Source organism: Mastigoproctus giganteus, chromosome 6 (assembly GCF_048544385.1).
Source record: "Mastigoproctus giganteus isolate SK-2022 chromosome 6, ASM4854438v1, whole genome shotgun sequence".
In the NCBI taxonomy this organism is placed as follows: Eukaryota; Metazoa; Arthropoda; class Arachnida; order Uropygi; family Thelyphonidae; genus Mastigoproctus; species Mastigoproctus giganteus.
Genome location: NC_143580.1, coordinates 169,285,613 through 169,298,796, shown reverse-complemented (window position 1 = coordinate 169,298,796; position 13,184 = coordinate 169,285,613). Strand labels below are relative to the sequence as shown.

At 39.0% G+C, this 13,184-nt stretch overlaps 1 protein-coding gene across 1 annotated transcript in view; it reads left to right on the top strand.

Moving 5' to 3' along the window:
* Positions 1-13,184, top strand: part of LOC150084740 (thyrostimulin alpha-2 subunit-like) — a 33,992-nt gene that overhangs the window by 9,852 nt on the left and 10,956 nt on the right. Inside the window, exon 3 of the mRNA XM_090375477.1 lies at positions 12,869-13,044. Coding sequence (XP_090231603.1) covers positions 12,869-13,044 — 176 coding nt within the window. The remainder of the gene's footprint in view (positions 1-12,868; positions 13,045-13,184) is intronic.

Sequence of the window (13,184 nt, the reverse complement as noted above, 5' to 3'; positions counted from 1 at the left end):
CAAAAATTTGCAGGAAAGAACATAAATAAAAATATTAAGACGCTGTTTTGTTCTCTTTCGGATCATCTCATCGGTTATTTGTTTGTCAGAATTCTTCCAGATAGTAGTTTTTACCTTCTTATATGGCTCTCGATGTTTCTGTAGACTGCAGTAATTTTCTGGATGGATCATCAACATAGTTACAAGAAGAACTCGTTTAGATGAACCCCATTCCAGAGAATCGAATTTTATTTTACGAGTAAACATGGACACAACAGATTTAGCCTCCATTTCGTGACTCCAAGGATTTTGAGGTACCGCACAAAACAAATGCTTGATGAGAACATTTCTCCACTCCATTCCATCAGTTTCTGCTTATTTTCGAGTTTTGAACCACGAAAAAAACTACATCGTTTGTCCAAATAGCGAATTGGTGGGAAATAAATGATCGCAGAGAGAGAGAGAGAGAGAGAGAGAGAGAGAGAGAGAGAGAGAGAGAGAGAGAGAGAGAGAGAGAGAGAGAGAGAGAGGCTGTTGCACCTGGAAAGTGTTTTACCTTTTCGTTGGTTAACTCCTCCCATACTCTTTTTCTTTCTTTTTTTTTACTTTACCATCATTTTCTATCAAAGTCATAATGTTTCACATGATAAGCTCACTTCATATTCTTTAAGTACTGTTATATGGATTTAGGTATTAATTGGTGAATCGTAACCTTTTGACATTAGTATCGTATGAGACGTTCAGTCCGCGAAAAGGGAATCACCAACAACCGCAGCAACAACAACAACAAATCTGTCATGTTAGCACCACCGGAGAGTTACCATCCATCTTCGCTAGAAACCGACTGGTGTGAAAAAAAAACCGAAAAGATTCTTGCCTCATTGATGGGATTGAACCCGTGCTTTTTACACCTGGTGGTTGAGAGTGGCGACTATAATCGCTACACGTTAAGACTGAATCATTTCAACAGGCTGAAATAATATCTTGGCCCTTATATCAATTTCGTGTGAAGAAACGTGTAGCTGTATTGTTCCCAAGATGCTAGTGAGTGAAGCTCACGTTATTGATGAATCATTAAAAATAAGAGCCAATAAGTACCTCGAAAGACGCAAAACTGTATCATCCAGAGAGAGAGAGAGAGAGAGAGAGAGAGAGAGAGAGAGAGAGAGAGAGAGAGAAACCTTGTCGTATTAACAACTTACGCTTTTCTCATTCCACTGGCTGTAGTGGTTGCCTTGGTTACTAGCAGCCATGGAATGCATTGGACAGTCCGCCAGTTATACGGCTTTATTTCTGTGTCAGTGCTGTTTCGATCTGTTCTCGTAACCTGTTGGGCTTGTTGGCTGAAAATTACCGAGTGTTGCTGAGAGAAGAGAAAACACCTCTTGCTCGCAACAGATTCTCCAGATGGTAACATGTTTACAAAAGAACAGCCGGTATTTGAACCTTCACTGCATCACTTAGAATGTATGCAGTGAAGTTCCATTCGAAGGGGCAGGCAAATGCCGTAGTTGGAATACTAAATAAACATGAAATAAAACCAGATATTATTTGATGAAATACCAAATACCAAATAATATTGATGAAATATCAGATAAATACCGAATATTACGGTGAATGAAATATAAACTTCTTTTTATCATAACCACGGTTAACCTATTGTCAAGACAGCAAAAATCTTCATATTTCTGTATGAACACTTTTTATTACTCCTTGAGTTATATTCCATCCCATGGGTGTGTATTAATCGCTGTCTGCTCCACAGGGTGGAAAAGATCTGAGTTCGAATCCCATCAATGACGCCAGGAATTTGTATGGGCCTTTTTTAAACTCTGGTAAGTTAGTCGGTCTCAGGCGAGGGTAGTGTGATGTTTCTTCCTGTAAAGTCATTTTTCCCCTCCAGCAAACAGCAAATTCACCACGCAACACACGCAATTTGCAGACATTATATACGGCGCAATATGACCTAACTTGATGCGCCTAAAACCCCACAACACAAATCGCGCGATAATTCTACCCCCCCCGACATTGAGTTTATACACTTTAAAAATTCTAACGTTTTTCTCTAACTTTACAACAGTTTCTTCAACACCTGGGTTACTTAAAATAGCATCACTTGTTCGAATAACTTCTGAGATCACAGCGAACGTGCAATCCATCTTGGGATTAGTTGTGTCATAAAGATATGAATCTTTAATCTGTTTACATTAGATCATCCTGTGTTTCAAATCCAATCATTTCAAAGCCTGTCAAAACAAAATGGGAGAGAAAAATTTATCGGTCTATGTCTTAGTTCTAAGCAGGTTGTTTGCCTCCTTCATCCGAGAGTGATTCCAATGTAAATATACATCTCGTGAACAAAATCCATTGAATGTCAGCACTGCTGACAGGTTAAGGTCCTGTAGGAATTCATTCATTACTGCCATGGCGCCATCGTGGATTATCTAATTGTGACAGTTTGCATTGTGGTCTGTTATTGTGCCTATTTTATATATTACACTTTTGCTCCTGTATTTTCCTTAACATCACAACAACCTCACTTCATCTGATGTTCCTAATTCATGCATCCTTAAGCGTTTATTTTGGTGTCTCTGAGCTTCTCCTATTGCAAACAAATGGATGAAGTATTATGAAGAAGTTGTAGCTAATGAACACGAAACTCATTCACAACACGAAAATCCGAATTCTGTATGTCATTAGTATTAGTAATGGCCTCAAGGTGCAAGAAAGCCTATGGCTTATGCTGCGCCAGCAAAAAAAAAAAAACAAATTTTTGGGGAAATTCAAAGGTCATCTGGATAGTACCCAAGGTACTATCCAGATGACCTTTGAATTTCCCCAAACTGTCAGCCTCTACCACCCATGTAGGCAACTTATTCCAGTAATTTAGAACTCGCTGGCTAAAATAAAACTTCCTGCAGTCCAATCTAAACATTTTCCCCCGTAACTTGAATTTATGTCCCCTAGTTCTAGCATCATTTATAATCTTGAAAATTACGTCGTCATTCATTTTACTGATGCCTCTCAGAGCCTGGAACACCTCAATCAAATCTCCTCTAAGGTTTAGTTTCCAAACTCTGCAACCCACATATTCGAAGTCTTTCTTCATAAGGATGCCCTTTTGCCGATCGAGTTACCCGGCTTTGCACCTTTTCAAGACGATGTCTTTCTTTAGGCGCGGTCTCCATACTTGAACACAGTATTCCAAGTGTGGTCTAACAAAAGTCTTATATAATGGGATTATCATGTCCCTACCTCTTGCAAAAAGTTCGATAGATCATCGATAGGACACCATGGGCCTTCCTCGCAACCTGTTTACAATGCTCAGAGAATTTCATGTCTGACCGTGTCATAACCCCCAAGTCCCTTTCCTCCAGTACTGGGTTTAGTTGAACTCCACCAAGTGAATAAGTTTTTTTTGGGATTACTGTTTCCCAGGTGTAATACCTTACACTTTGTATTAAAGCACAGCTGCCATTTTTCTGACCATTCCTGAAGTCTATCTAGGTCTCTCTGAAGAAGCTCAGCTTGACAGTGATCATTAACTACTCTACCAATTTTAACATCATCTGCAAATTTAGACATCACGCCCTCTATCCCTTCATCAATGTCGTTTATGAAAATTAAAAACAACAGTGGTCCTAATACTGATCCTTGGGGAACCCCACTTCTTACATCAACCCAATCTGAGGAATAGCCATTTATCACAACACTCTGCCTTCTGCCCTGAAGCCATCCTGCTATCCATCTAAGGATTTTCCCAGTGATTCCAACCTGTTCCAGCTTATAAAGCAACCGCTCATGTGGGACTGAGTCAAAAGCTTTGCTGAAATCTAAATAAACAATGTCGAAATTATTCCCTAAATCCAGCTCGTGAGTGACCCTTTCAAAATAGCGAACCAGATTTGTTAAACATGATTTTCCCTTCCCTTTACAAAACCATGCTGAGTATCCTTGAGAATTTCGATTCGATCCAAATGATCCTGAATTCCACCCTTGATCATTGCCTCCATGATTTTCCCTACTACTGAAGTCAGACTGACAGGTCGATAATTTACAACTTCACTTTTAGAGCCACCCTTATGTATGGGAGATACATTGGCACTTTTCCAATCCAAGGGAATCTCCCCAGACTCTAGTTATGCTCGCAAAATTAGCTCCAATGGTTCAATGCACTCGCTTGCTGCCTCCCTTAAGATTATAGGGTATATTCCATCAACTCCAGGAGCCTTACTGGTCTGTAGGCTCGAACGTTTTTCATTAAATAATCTTGCGAAATTTCAATATCATTAATTACATATTTTTCGACTTCGCTCCCACAATTTCCCATTGCCACAAAAGGTTTTTCATTTGTAAATATCGATGCAAAATAACTGTTGAGTTCATCTGCAACGGAAGCTGGTGTATTTATTACTATCCCCTTTCCCTTACGTAAAGGTCCGATCTGGTTTGTCCTACTCTTCTTGGCATTTATATATGTGAAGAATTCTTTATCCCCCCTCTTTGATCTGTTTGCTAGTGATTTCTCATAAACTGCCTTTGCCTGTGGAACCTTTTCTGTGGCTCTATTACACATCACCTTGTAGCTGTTAAAGGCTTCAGTACTTTTTATTGCTCTGTAACCTTTCCATGCCACCTTTTTCTGCTCAAGTAATGTGGCAACTTCACTATTCATGCAACTTGGAACCCTTCTCGTGGAGTATTTTTTAATGGTAAATACGCGTTCAAGGCGTCTCTGATTAATGTTTTAAAAGCATACCACAGTTCAATTGTATTCATTCTCTACGCGATATCTACCCAGTTAATAGAGGCCATGTAGTACCTTAAGGCATCGTAATTTCCTTTTCTGAAATTAAAACCCATTCCTTTGCCTTTTACTTCTGCTGCCTCTCTCTTCATCATCCACCGTAGAACTTCGTGATCACTTCCTGATGCTGAGTTTCCTGTCTTATCGAGTAGAATTTGAACACACATTTCTGCAAGATTCGAGTTACACAGAAATGTTTTATTATGTTGCCTATCAAACAATATTTATTTTTGTTATCAATTAATTATGCGTACCTAATCTTACAAATTTAGAGAAGTGTTATCTCAACTTGTCTTGATAAGACTTTAGCAACAATAGTGTATATATGTCAAGTTCAAATAGATCAACAAGTACTCATATGAATATTTCATATTAACGACTTTCATATAAACACAACGACTTGTGTTTTCCAGTGGACAGTCGATAATTTGTAAATAGGTTTGTTAGACCAACCAATAAGGTTTCCTTTTGCATTCTGGTAAACACCATCTGATGAAATAGGCTCAGTGCATATTGTGGTGGTATGGCATCATGGTTCAAGATGCCACACCACCACGCCGTTTTCAGGGTCCAACAGAACAGCCTGTAGACTGCTCTGTTGGGTCCTGGCGATGGTGAACTATCCGGACGTTGTTGGGCGCAGTATATTCGTCAGCATTCCTGTTGCTACCAACCATAGTGGAACTTTAAATGAACACCATAACAAAAGCTGGTTATATGAAAATATGGCTTGCAGAACATTTGGAGATTTTTACTCTTCCTTCCCTGGCTCGTTTGTGAATTATTTGATTTTAGCAAAATCAAATAATTGCGAAGTTTTGTTTGAATTTTCGCTGTAATTAAGAAAATTTCTCGCCATTTTAAAAGTTAGGGCAAAAATAACAATATAAATGACGTGGTCTTGAGATTGCTTCGTCATTTAAAAAATTTTACTGTTTTAAGCAATTAAATTTCGTTTATATTTTCTTCTTTTCCTCCAGTTGTAGATCGCTTGGTTTTCATTCGGATGAACAAAACTGAAAACACGGTACTTCTGAGACAAAGGTTGCGCGCACGGATCACTGAGGCAAAGGTATTTGTGATGTTCCTACAGAAAGGAACTGAGACAAACGGATTTTCTTCTCTAAGACTTCTCTACAAAGTCCACGACAGTTCCCTATGGAATTTGGCTTCGAGAAAGCTGTGCGTCGGTTTATCTGCGCAGAAAGCAAAAATATTACAGAAAGGCGTAGAAACGAGCACAAGGTATTTGTGGAAATGCTGATTTGTCTGTATGTGGTATGATCGTCTGCTCTGAGCTGAAGTTCTGTTGGTGATAGGGGGATGTGATCGTCTGCTTCGCACAAAGCATGTCCTCTCTCTTTACTATGGAACTGTCTTTGTGCTCATTATCAGCTATGGATTCGGGGTCTGGTTTCATAAAGCTATTACGTCTGTAAACAGAAGAAAACTAGAAACAATGCAATGCCCTTTAAAAAATCTTCAGGATTATCCATTCATCACGCGACAAATAGTTAACGAGTGTAACATGGTAGCTATGGCAACAAAGTACACGATGTCACTGGATAGAGAGCGAAATATTTTTAGACAGATGGGAAAATGCAGTTTCACTGTAGCGTTGGAGTAGCGGGACAGAATTTACTTGTGCAGTGCGTAATATGGAAATTTCCTTGTGAAGAACTCGTGCTGGGTTTAGGATATTACCTTGCAAGGAATCATCCAATAATAAATATCCGTACATTGAGAACTGCATTCGTAATTGATGGCTATCTTTATATTTGTGTCAAGCAGAAAAAAAAGTAGTGAATTTATGTTATGCGAGCAACGTGGACACTTCCAACACATTTCGGAACAGTTTAAATTAAACTCTGCATTCGTTTTTAATAAAATTTTGTTGTATAACAAATTGGGCTGTACATAATTATTAGATGACACTTTACTAGTCGTTGGTAGAATACACTAAATGAAACGAAAACCCGAACCACGAAAGAGTGAATGGATCTCAAACGAAATTATTGGAATAAATGATTCAATTTCCAGGAATTTGTTCAGTTTTATAAGAGATATAACGTTTTTCACGAACAAATTCTAGAGTTGAAATTATTGTAGAAATAAATTGGACTTTGAGAGAGAGCAGATCGTATAAAGAGACAATGGTTTAATGTGAAATAAACTATAGTATTTAGGGAGGGCATTATAACAGCCCAGTTTCACATTTCAAACGTCATTGGTCATCCAGCTTTGGCGATTATGGATAATGCAACATTCAAACAGAATAATGACCACCCACATGCAACAAATATTGTCAAATTGGATATTCGACATGAATTCCTCAAATGTCTTGCAAGATAACCGAAATTGTCCTCCAATCAAATATTTTGGATATAACTGGAAGGTACCAAACCTCAAATTCGATTCTTCAGCTGTGAGCTCAAGTGGAACTGGCCTCGACAGCATTTCGTAAGAAGACACCTCTTCGACCAAATCCACGCCAGAGTCAGCCCTTGAATTTCATTCACGTGGGAACAAGATGATCTATATTAATTTTGAACAATGTAAACATTTTTCATTTATATCTAAAAAGTACTGTAATTTTTTGATCATTCGATGATTTGTTTCCATAATCCACGGTAATATTGTCACCAACTTTCATTAAAACAGAATCACTTTTTCCTGAGACCTCGTGCGTAGCACAGGGTCTCAGGAAAAATAAGTGTAATCGCCTTCCTAACCACACCGGGTGGAAAAAACCTCAGTCCAATTATATTAAGGGAGGAAGCAAAGGAGGGAATCAAACCGTTAGCCATAATTTTGAGAGCATCTTTGGATTCAGGGAGGTGCACATGGGCTGGAGATGTGCGAATATATCCCCAATTCACAAAGGGTGGGATCAAAAGGTGAGAAGACCAATTTCAGACCTGTGAGCTTAACTTCTGTTCTAGGCAAAATAACGGCGTCACGGGTAAAGAAGTAATGCATGACCATCTAGACAGGAATGCAATTATATTGCAGTCAGAGCACGGTTTTGTTGAGGGCAGATCTTGTTCGGACCAATCTGATTGAATATTATAATGCAGTAATGTAGCCAAGTGGGCAAGAGCAGCAGTGCGTAGCACACGTTTCTTGATTAGACCGGGGTTCGAGCCCGTGACCACCAAATACAGAAGATGCGGAAAGGTCAGGGAATGACTACTGCATATCCCCGGAGTAATATGGCCTTAGTTGCTAATGCTCCTAAAAACCAAATAATAACAACGACAACAATACAGTAACGAGGGAACTGGATGATAAAAATAATTTTGATATCATATATTTGGATTTTAGGAAAGCTTTTGATACTGTTGCGCATAAAAGATTCCTGTATAAACTGGAGCAGTGTGGCAATAAGGGCAAGTTACTGCTATAGATAAATGGATGGTTAAGTGGAAGAAGGCAGAGAGCGGTTATCAATGGGCACTACCCTTCGTGGACTGACGTTATTGGTGGAGTCCCCCAGGGTTCAGTGTTGGTCCCATTGTTGTTTTCTATATTTATTAATTATATTTATGGAGATATATCAGGCTTAATGTCTAAGTTTGCAGATGATACAGAGGTTGACATGGTGGTTAACGACAGTAATCAAGATATGTTCCTGCAAGATCTTAAAGAATTAAGTACATGGGCTGAGAAATGGCAGTTTAAGTTTAATATTTACACATGTAAAGTACTGCATACGGGTAATAGCAGGATGTAGAGCTACTGGAACTGGGACAGCGAGATTGGCGAAGGGAACGAAAGGGTGATCTTACTAAGAAAGACTTCAGTTCTGCAAGTTGCAGCGTCTAGACACTAAGCACCTGCGAGGTGATCTCACTGAAGTGTTTAAGGTATTTAATGGAATGAGTAACCTTAATTTTGATAGCATTCTCCCTCTTGGTGTGTGTAATCTCAGCAAGAGGAAGAATGTTGATAGAATTCTTCCTCTTGCTCAGACTACGTACATGAGAGAGGAAGGATGGTTGCAGGATATATGTGCAGAGATTTGCCTTCAGCCAACGGGTGATTAACTGTTGGAACAAATTGGCATCTGTTGTTGTGGAAGTGGGTAGGTTGAATCAATTCGAGGAAGAAGTAGACAAATTATTAAAGTGGATGGACGGGTGATGTGGGAAGGTTTTTTGGCTGATATTTTATAAGCTTGTCTTGTATCATTTGCCGCTATTAATACTAAAACGTTTTCGGTCTTAATTGTAATTAGGTTTTTTATAATATTAGGATCGTATTCCGATTTTGCTAATAATTATTTGAATGGAGCACGGGTTGAAGAGCAAATCATTTGGATCGCCGTGCTTCCCACACTGGGTGGAAAAGATCTTAGTTCGAGTCCTGTTGATGACGTGAGGAATTTTTATGGGCCTTTTTCGTGACGTGGCTGAGTTAGTTGGTCTCAGGCAAGGGTAGCATGGTTTTTTTCTCCTGGAAACTCGGATTTCTCGTCGAGCAAACAGAAAATCGACCTCACAACACACTCAATTTACAGAAAGTATACTCGGAGCAATATGGCCTTGGTCGCTGATTCTCCTAAAACCCTACTACAACAACAAAAATGACGCACTACAGTCAAAATGAAAGTTATTTATCCGCTTCAAGACAATATATGCCAAAAGGAAATACGAATCAGATGTATTTCCTTACTTCGCTGATAACACAGACAGAACAGCGAGTGCAGTTTGCTCCAATTATTGTTCTGAATAGAACATTGCACGGGTTTCTTTTCGTCTACTCCAATTACCCCTCTTAATTGTACGTTAATAACAATTTCCGTCTAGTAATTGCTTCAAAGCATTTCATTAACCTGGCTGCTGACTTTTCAGCTACGCATTTTCCAGCCGTGGATGACAGTTTTCCTTCTATGACTTCACCATTCACGTGGGAGATGGAAAATTTGACTCAATTTGAAGGAATTATCAGTAAGTCACTGCGTTCTCCCTCACATTTAGGCACGATTCGAAAAAGCCCGAGTTCAAATTCCGAATTCGCGCAATTACAGATGCAATATGTGGACTCCTAATTGCCTTAGTTGCCTTGCTCTTAGCATACGCGCGCATGCATCCCAAGGAATCACGTAACAGCGGATTAGAAGCATTCCTACAGTGAAGTACCGTCGAGAACCTGTTAATTTTTAAAGAAGTACAACTCCTGTACATTGTACACTGCATGAAAAGTTTTTATTTATGCATTTTTTATTTAGTTTTTATGGAAACTGTGAATACAGACGGTTATTGGAACGTATAGTACTCTATTAAGCTCGGAAAAATCATCATCTGCCACCCTGCAGCCGTTAAATACCGGGCAGAACTAAAGTTAATCGAAGAGAAGGGGATACAGGTTGGAAAAAAAGCAGCAGACTTTTCTGGGACTTTACGCTAATATTTTGTGGCAGCTTCTGGTTATATGATCAATCCCGGGATGTACCGCATTGCAAATACGAAAGCTTCGAAGGAAAAGGAAAAGTCCATTGTTTTTCCATTCCAGAAAGCAGGGGCACAGCGCAGATATATTTTGGACTGGTCCCACAAATGAAGTCTTGAATCTTTTAAGTCAAGAGAATGGAATTTAAGGTCCCATTCATTATAGATAATGCTCGTGGGTTCCGAGTCTCTTTGATTCTCGCACCCCAACATGGAAGTAGTATTCAAGGCTATCTACACTCTCTTCACCATCTACCGCATCTGGATGGCTATTGATCTCGAACTCGATCCTGATTAAGCCATTGTTGGAAAGATTGCAATTGCCTGGGCTGCATTACAAATATCGTTGAGGAAAGGGAAGGATTGAAGCCCGAAACATGAACGCATTGTGGAAGAATGCGTGGAAGGAAGTTGTGAATAACTTCGTGGCTTTCTGAAGATAGACGAGGATTCTTAACGTTGCTCGTCAGATACGTGGCGACATTCAACGACATTGCGGAGGACGATATAGAAGAATTTAATTTGTGTTGGAGCTATGTTGTAGGATTTTAGTAGCATCAGCAACTTAGACCATGTTGCTCCGTATATAATCTCTGTAAATCGCGTGTGTTCTGTAATCAATTTGCTGTTTGCTGGACGAAAAACCCCAGTTTCCGGGAGGGAAAACCATGCTACCCTCGCCTTAGACCGACTAACTTTGTCACATTGTGAAAAAGACCCATAAAAATTTCTCACATCAGGAATAGAAATTTGATTTTGTATGAAAAATTATATTGTTTTTACAGTGAAGTTTATACTATACTTATTTAAGATTTTAACTTTAATATAAACAAATAAAGTTTATATAACACGTGTACCCTGTTGATATTCGTTCACATAGTTTAACATTTATTATATACGAAATAGTTTTCGTACTTACGGAGGTCAATACTGTATTCTCGCTTACGAAGGTACCAGGAACCCAAAACCTAGCGAGATCCTGCTGTTATTAGATTGCTGTTATAATAAAAAGCTCATGCACCAATAATAGGCTGGCTGGGGCTCCTTATAGATTGATAGAAAGAACTCATTAAAACTGCTGCATGTTCCATCTTCTGTTGACAGCAACTGTGGATTGGCTTATTTGATGAATGGGTTATGCACAACTTTGTAGCGATCTGATTGTACTTCAGTTAAGCCTTCTGGCCCTGTTTGGTACTTTTTCCTTCGTAGGTCACAGTGTCTTCCCTGCTATCGCATATTGTTTCGTTCGTAATTATTTATTCTTGTTCCAGGGACTCTTGTAAACACAAGAAATAGTCCACCTCGCTTTCAGTAGAACTGCATAAATGGTTTTGAAATGAGTCTGAGAAAAACATAGGTTGAATAATAATTTTGTACTTGCTGTTTTAAAAGATGTCTGGTTGGTAGAAAAAAAAAATAACGAAAAGAAATTGTAATCCACTCTAAAATAATAAACTGAATACTATTTATCTCTGGCATCGGAGTTTGTTGCCCACGTCCGTCTGCAGAAGTGAGTGATTTAGAGACCAACTTGCTCCTTTCATGGGTTGAAAAATCTGAATAATTCACAGTGGGAACCCTACTCCATCCCTCCCTACCCAAGATTGGCTAATTAGAGCCTCAGTTGAAGAGCACTTCAGCAATTTCTCCAGTCGAATACGGGAATCGAACCCAGATCTATCCAAACGAGTGTCAGATTATCAAACTGAGTATCCTACCATGGTGGAGAATATCCGCTGTGTATAATTTCTTTACATACATCTCTCTTGAAGTTTAAAATTCTAAAGCTATTCGCAACTCCTTTAACTCAAGAAGTAACTAGCCAGCATCCTGCTGGCTCGTTAATAAATTGTATTGAAGTCTTCCGTTTCAAAACTAATCATTCGTTTGGAGAAGTCTGAGTTACAATTAAAACTTTCTTCCATCCTGACTGTACTTAGTCCATCTCAGCCGGAGGGAGCAGAGTAACTTATTCTGGGTTTTTTCAGTGGGTACAACATGAAAATCCCAGCTAGCAGTCGAAACCCATTTACAAAGTTGTTTGTTTGAATAACTGAAGAGATTTTTCAATTTTAAAAAATTCTACGCCTACGCTGTCATCTTCAAATATCACAGTCTTGGAGTCTTGACGTGTTCGCGTCAATTTTTGATTAATTCGCTCGATGGTGTTTCATTTTTAATCAGATTTTTGATTATGATTAGTTACCAAATTGACTAGAAGTATGTTTGCTGTCAGACTGCAGTCATTGATCGAACACATTAACAATATATTTTGGACGATCGTCTGTGCAAGAAAATCATTAACTTTGAGAAATGCCTTGCTTTCGAAATTCAAACTTATTCCTTCTAATTATGTTAAAATGCAAATCTTGAGATAAGCCACGCGCCAGGAAGCTGAGTTTACTTTTTATTTTGAAATCGTGCATTAGAGCGCAAACATCGTGTATACCCTGATGTTATCAGGAACTGACAGTTGTCAATAATGATTCTTTGTTATTTGATGAAATCCATGAAGGAACGCAGGATGGAGGTAAAATAAAATGGATTTTTTCCTTGGCTATCTTCTTATATTTTTAATGGACATAACAGTTTGTTACTTGTTAATGCCACTACTTAATTTCTTCCTCAGGTCACACCCGACGAATCAGTATTCCTGACTGTGTAGAATTCGATATTACGACGAATGCTTGTCGAGGGTTTTGTGTCGCCTATTCCACCCCTTCTTCGGAGGACACCCTTCGTATCAATCCTAACCAGGTCATTACCTCAGTGGGACAGTGCTGCAATATTATGGAAACGGAAGATGTAAGTGCACCACGAACTATTTTAAGCGTTTTTTGTTCTAACTGCCATTTATTTTTCAAATCGACTCAGTCCTTCAACTTAATTGGAGTTCTCTGTTACAGCTTGTCCTCACGCCTTATAGGCGCATTCACCTTTTCTCG